This window comes from Pyxicephalus adspersus, chromosome 6, assembly GCF_032062135.1.
Source record: "Pyxicephalus adspersus chromosome 6, UCB_Pads_2.0, whole genome shotgun sequence".
Classification (NCBI taxonomy): Eukaryota; Metazoa; Chordata; class Amphibia; order Anura; family Pyxicephalidae; genus Pyxicephalus; species Pyxicephalus adspersus.
Genome location: NC_092863.1, coordinates 82,399,360 through 82,406,713, shown reverse-complemented (window position 1 = coordinate 82,406,713; position 7,354 = coordinate 82,399,360). Strand labels below are relative to the sequence as shown.

General features: G+C 35.5%; 1 protein-coding gene across 1 annotated transcript in view; it reads left to right on the top strand.

Annotated features, from left to right (window-relative positions):
* The window catches only part of IPO11 (importin 11), a 228,385-nt gene extending 221,444 nt beyond the window's left edge, over positions 1 to 6,941 (top strand). Inside the window, exon 30 of the mRNA XM_072416367.1 lies at positions 6,649 to 6,941. Coding sequence (XP_072272468.1) covers positions 6,649 to 6,813 — 165 coding nt within the window. The 3' untranslated portion in view covers positions 6,814 to 6,941. The remainder of the gene's footprint in view (positions 1 to 6,648) is intronic.
* Positions 6,942 to 7,354: the final 413 nt, after the last annotated feature.

Sequence of the window (7,354 nt, the reverse complement as noted above, 5' to 3'; positions counted from 1 at the left end):
TAATGAAAGGGAAGGGGAGAGCGCGCAGCAGGGTGCCGCTCCGTCGCTCCCCCCCTCCCCTCTCCATAGAGCATGAACGGTGCTGTATGTACAGCAGCGTTCATGCATCGTGCAGCCCCTTGTCGTTGGAAAGGATTGTGAAAGATTCTTTCCGACAAAAATTGCAAGTGTGTACGCAGCTTTAAGCAAGACAAATTGGTCACCAACCTGCCTGCTAATTGAACTGTAAAGGGGCATCACCAGAATGGTGAGATGGCCAGTAAACTGTGATTGCCTGGTGGTGCTACCCCTCCTAGTCTCAGTCTAAAATATCTTGTGTTGGAAAATACTTGTAGCTAATATAAAGACAGATTCATGCACTCACATGTTTTTTATATGTAAGACGTGTGTGTGCATGTGTTTGGCATTTGTATGTGTTTTAAGGTCATCTATACTGCAGATTTACAAAACTTTAAAACTTTATTTTTTTGTACTTAAAGCTGAGATTTAGCTCCCTTATAAATAGTGGAGACAAAACATACATAAAAAATGTAGCTTTTACTTTCTGGCTCAGTCCTGTGCAGACTCGCAGCCAACCGGTATCCAACTCCAGTTAGTCCAGGCTGTCATGGACCTGAGATAACCATTTCTTGTTCAGCATTCAGCATGTAAATGCATTTTCATCTAATTTCAGTGAACAGAGTTTAAATTTCACTCTGAACTATGAACTACAGTGAACAGAGCTCGGTATAGGCATAAAAAAAGGTCCTATGTGCTGAATTCCTTACCCAGGCTTTTACAGAAGTAAACACATTTATATTGAAATTCAGAGACTGCATGGTGTTATATCAATGAACAGTTTTGCCCAAGATTAGGTTTGTCTTATTTTTATTCCTTTACCTGCTATTCAGCATGCAAGTGACCTAGATGACCTGAAGGCACAAAAATGTGCTATCTCTTGCCCTGAAGATGTCCAACATGGTCATGCATCAAACAGTTAATGGAGGGCTGGATCTTTTATGTATAGCTTGAAACACTGAACATTCAGCACGCTGCTAGTAATCAATAATATTGATTGCGTTAATTGTCATGAGACAAGAGCTTAAGCTAATGAGTAAATGACATGGCTTGTAGCCTGATATGGAATTGTAAATCTGTTAACCTTTGCTAAGGTTATAAAAGAGATATTTTCACTGGTTTGATTAAAGATCAGCAGTTTGATTTGTGTATTCTACTTTGGGTGATAGAAGACATACGGAATAAAGAGAGGAGAATTCAAGTCTCTTTATGTAGTAAAATAAAAAATGTTTTTCTTTGGTAACATGAAAAAGGAGGGAGAAAATGCAGGTGCAGTTTTACCTTATCCTGGATTAGTTAAATATGCCAGGTATTGCAAATTGAGAAATGCAGAAAATTGTGAAATTGAGAAAAGAGAAAAGCAGATTGACAACCACCAGGCAGTGGGGTCATTGGATGTGAGCAACCAGCCAGTAACCCTGATCTCCTCAGCCTGCCTTCCCTTCGCATATACATACGTTGCAATGAGGAAAGGACTAGGATTAGCTGGTTCATAGTATAATGTAATGATTTGTCCCAGACCCCATCTTCCCACATGCACACAGGTGAGTCATCTATGCTTTGACTTCCAAAGAAGACTTTTAAGGGCCGTTAAGGGAGCTCCCAGTGTGTGTTTGGGTAGTTTTTTCAAATAGAAGTACATACAGGTGCCTCCTGGTTCCTTCTTTCAAATAAACACCTTAGTTCTTTATGTGATAGGTCCACTTTAAAACATCTGTTTCTACAATTTGTAATTATACAGCGAGATGGTATTCTTTATAAATTTACGTACATGAAAGTGGCAGAATCATTGTCAAATCATCGTTTTTATTTTTCAGAAATTGGAAAAGAATATACCTTTTTATAAATGGAGTAACACATGGCTCTTCTTTTACTTCCAGATATAATAGAAGCCTATACATCAATCTAAATTGCCATAAGGCATTTAATAAAACAGCTGGCAGGAAAAGAGCGATGGTTGTAACATCGTCCATGAGAAATATCCCCAGGGATATTATATGAGCAGGGAAGATCTATATGGAGTGCTTTATCTTTCTTTGGTACCTGTCTCACACTACATATCGCTATATGGAATGCTTTAGCCAAGGAAAAAAAAGTTCATACTAAATAAACTAGAAACAAAATACATAAAATGAAATTGTTACACATAAATGATTTAACTTTACAAGCTGTTTCCTGATTTATTATATTCTTGATTCTGTAGCACATTGTTCTACTTGTTAACTTTTTATATTCATAATACGAAGAATGTTATACTTTACGTTAAAGCTGAGCACTAGCCAAATAAAAACATAATAAATAAATGCATACATTTATATCATGGTTAAAATACAGTTATTGGATTGTCTTTATTTGGGTTAGAAGTAGGTTTTATCTACACACTGTAGAGAAGTCAGGGAGGCAATGCTTTGTGAATTCTTGTGAGTAGCTGCCAATATTTCCTATAAGCTTTGCTTTCTTTGACCTGGACATCTATTATTATCTATTTACAACAAAGGAGCAAGGGAAATAATTACAACAAGAAGCCTAAAGATTTATTTTGCCTTGCTGGATAGAATATATATACAATAAAATAAAGAATATATTTTTTCATTTATGAATTGTATATTATTCTGTATACGAAAAAAATGTAAGGTAGTCCTATCTACCTATAAATAAAAAAGGATAAAATAAATTTTCTTAAAAAAAGATTTTCCCTTTAATCCATTCATCAACCATTATTTTGTTTGGCAGATCATATAGCCAGCTGGCATTCCTTGTTTTGGTCTCAGTAAAAATGTCTCTGTCTATAGAAAGTGATTTCCATCCAGTTTAGCGAAATAAAAATCTGTATTCTCTAGTTTGAAATTGGTTACCAAGAGATTCATATCACAAACCAACAGAATTTTAAAGTAAATTGGATTTGGGACCAGACATTGGTTTTCATTTTTCTAAATTAAGGTATAATTATTTTTAAACTAGGTTTATCAATTTCCCATCATAAAAACATATTGCCACTTGCATAATAACCTCTGTCAGCTGTTTTGTATGCACTTCTTCTGCCTTTGGAATATATAAGCCTAAGCTCACTTCACAGTGCTGTCACCAAAATGCTAATTTTGACTTTTTTGTCAAAAGTAACAGGCTAAACTCTCCACTCCATCTTTAACAACTCTCTGTGAATTCTGATGTCTGCTAATTCCCCTTCTGAGAACAGTGACCATGTGAATGTAATGTTGTGATTGACAGCCTTGGCCTTGGTTTCAACTTCTGTGGGTTGTGTGAGAGGCATAGCTGAGTCTCCTGTGACAAATTATAGTTTTGTTTGATAATTATGCACTGGTGAGTTGCTTAGCTGTATCATTTTATTTGTGATTGTTAAGTAAAGTTTGGCAAAGAAAATGATTGTTTTAAGTGCTCTGTTCCATGTTTTATCTCTATTTTAAAAACCATAATATAGAAAAGGCCTCGTTCTCACAGGGTGACTACAAGCTATGCCTTTTTACTGATTTACTTTTTACATATTAATGTCCATAACCAACCAATTCCTTTTCTTTTCCCATAATAAAATACCAAACCCAGAACCCTTTGCATATGGCTTTAGGAATTAGACATAAATAGATATAGGCACAACTACCTTGTTTCACAGGTTGTGAACATTATTATATTCGGTGGGCCAAATTAAACAATTTTTAGATAAGGGTGTATTGACTGATCTGTTCTGTATTGGGTATTTATTTAGTAAGTTTGGCAAAGAAAAAGATTGTTTTAAGTTCCATGTTTGTGCTGATTTAACATGGAGATTATCAGAGGGGACATACCACCATTTTGTATGGGGAAAAAATAAAAATGATTGATGGTAGGCTTTATAATTGTGTATGCTACTGAAAGTATTGATATTATCACCAGACGTGTCAACCATATATAAAGGTTCCACAGCTTTTGTCCAATACCTTGGCTTCAGACCTCCGATCCAACATGGTACAAGGCACAGACTCTCTCTAATATTTTCATTATGTAAAGATTTTGAGCCTCTTCCTACCTTTATTTAACAAACCATATTATATAAAAGGCCTCGGTCTCACATGGTATGACCACAAGCTATGCCTTTTTACTAATGACATATTAATGTGCCAATAATAATACCCAACCAATTCAATACTCAAAAAAATTTCAAGCCTTCAAATTAAACATAAAAAAAAGCCAGGCAACATAAACCCTCCAAAGTTAGATATATGCCAACTCCAAAAACACTTTTACTTCTATTAGAAAGTCAGTATATCTCGGCTTCATATATTTCTCACATCCTCTTAGGAGACACCACACTAGACAAACTACTCAACTTTGTTGAGTTTAACAAAATTCTTTTGGAGTCCTTCTTAAAGAGATATTTCCTGGCTGTGTCATATTGTATCCTTGAAAATGACACTCCTTTCTAAACTCCATTTATGCTTTAATCTGTATGGTGCAACTACATTATTAAGACACATACATTTGTCCAAAGCGTTGTCCTCTTTCAAAAACAATTGCTGTCATGACCCACTGTGTAAATATGTAATTTCTTCAATTTACTCTGCCCTTTTAGAACACCAAGCCCTGAACTTCCTGTATGGCTTTAGAAATCGGACATTAATAGATATAGACACAACTAAATTGTTTTAAGAGGTTGCCAAACCCCTGGACATATCATAATATTTGTTGGACTTCTCCCAAATTAAACAATTTCTGGATAAGGGTGTATTGACTGGTCTATGCAGTATTGGGTAAAAGCATTTGAAAGTGCAGCCATTACTGATATACATGTATATAGACTCAAGTGGCTGCAACAAAGCTACAGGAGACCAGGAGCATTAGAACAAATGCATGAGAACAAATATTGGATAGTCCATGACATCAGTGTGAATTTATGCACAACAGAGACTGTGTCAATCATCCTTCTAGAGCTCTGTGTTTTATCTTTATTCATAGAAGTTATGCACAATGAAAAACTGTTTGCTATTTCTGACCCATTTCATTTCAAAGCATCGCCTCATGCCAAGTGCTATTCAAGAGATATGGGGTACTATTTATCTTTCTCTGGAGTGGTATATCAAAGTAAGAAAATAGAGCTTATGAATCACTAATAAACCCTTTGTCAGATTCAAGCAAGGGTTTTTAAGAGCTTTCCATGGAATTCTATATCCAGCATATATTGATTTTCAGTAGATGTATAGATGTTTTAAAATACATTGCTGGCATTGATGTTAGTGTGCTATGGCATTTTTGTCGGGGAGTGAAGTATAGAAGCAGAGCTCATGATAGAAAGCCTAGCAGTTGGTAAGTGGTCCATTATATAATGACGGGCCAACTCAGCTACCATGTAATATACAGGCTTAGCATTCCTGTGATATGTACTCTTAGGGGGCCCGTAGTTGGCTTGTAAAGTAAAGCCCAAGTGAACCACAGATCCTCATTATACCATAATCTAGCAACAGAATGACAGCAGCTGGTTTTTATTTCCCCTTGAACAGATTTTGTATTCTATATTCCATATAAATTTACAGCTTGCAACATATGTTTATATAGTTTTTGTTTTATTAGGAAGTAAAGAGTAACAATGATTTGCAAAGGGTCGTAAACCATAGCAGCAAATTAGGTTTTTAAGGTGAGAGGTGATAAAAAGTTTTTTTGTTGATTGTATCATCAATGCCTTAGGAGAACACAAAATATATAATAGAAGCACATTTCTCAGTAGTCCAAAGTATCCAAAGTAATCCACTTTGTGTATTCCTAATGGTTTTGCAAACCCATGTAAAATTGAAACTTTCTCCCACTATGGGCTTTCAGACTTTTTATATTTTGTTTTATATTCATTTGGCCATAAAAAAAACAATTGTGAAGATGCAATATAATTTTAGTTTTAATTTTAACCAGGACATATTTGATAATAACACTTTTTTATGGAAGGAATTTTTGTACTACTGTTATTACTGAATGATAAAGTTATAGCTGATTTAACAGGCCCATAGCAGAAATGTCACAATTGCTGTAGTCCACGGGGGGGAGAGATCTGGACCACAGCAAATGGCTTCATCGGAGGAAGTGGAACACCCAGCATGACCACTGAATTTCACATCTGCACTCATTTCTTATTTGCACTTAACCTTAGAGAGGCAACCAAAAAAAATTATCTTTTCTCAGCAGTTTTATTTTATAGGCCTAGATATGGTAGGATGTCATGGGGTGGTTTCTAAGCAACATGAGTGGAAATGTTAGTAGCGGTTCATGACCTTGTACTTCTTACTGTTCTGGTATATGTGTTCTTCTGGAGTGTGGGTGGTGTACTTGTTCTGATTTACACACCACAGGGGGGAAATGGCAAACCAGAAATATTTTGTTAATCATTGTTTGTGTGTGTTTGTTCACCATCTCAGTGTAGATATAGCTTGCAAAATATTAGGAAATAATAAAAGAAAAATAATCACTTTCTTGATCTTTGAATACAATTTTTCAAATGCAAAGATTAGGATTTGAAGCAGCGAAGCACAACCTGCACCCAGTGCTGTGGAGGAAATTAAAGTATATCAGTGTGCATTATAATGTATCTCTCCTCTCTTTGTTCTTCCTTCTCAGATCGCTCTGAGGGACCCCGTGCATGCAGTGTCACTACAGCAGTTTGTCTATGAGAAGCTGAAAGCTCAGCAGGAATTGTTAGGAGATGAAGGATTCCGATCGCTAATGGAAACTGTGGACACAGAAATCGTCAATCAGCTGCAAGAATTCTTACAGAGATTCTGATATTATGGGAACAAAATTTGTTATAGAACTGTTTAAAAAAAAAACATATTTGCTTTGAAGAAAAAATACTTTTTGAAAACAGTTGTTTTGGTTTGATTAAAAGTTTAAATAAAATAACGTTTCAGTAATCCATTGATATAATTATTCTTGATATCTTTGGTTGATATGTTTATCGGTGCATCTCCCATTGAATTCTCTTCATATAAATATACTGTTACAGATTTTTATGAAAATTAAAAAGATAAAAAATGATTAAATCTTTACCAAAGACGTGCAGTGATATGCAAATATCTGCCAATAAGACGAATAAAGTTATCAGTAGGATAAAACAATGTTTCCCACTAACAAATGAAATGTGATATGGGAAGAATGGAGGCAGGTCACATCTATTGTCATGTACCACACATAGAAAAGACTACATGTGAAAAGTAAAAACAACTTCACCACCATGACAAATAACCACTGTTTCAACCCCCCTGACATCTACCATTGCTGCCTTCTCTCCCCAGTTGCTCCACCATTACTGGTCCCCACTGCCTAT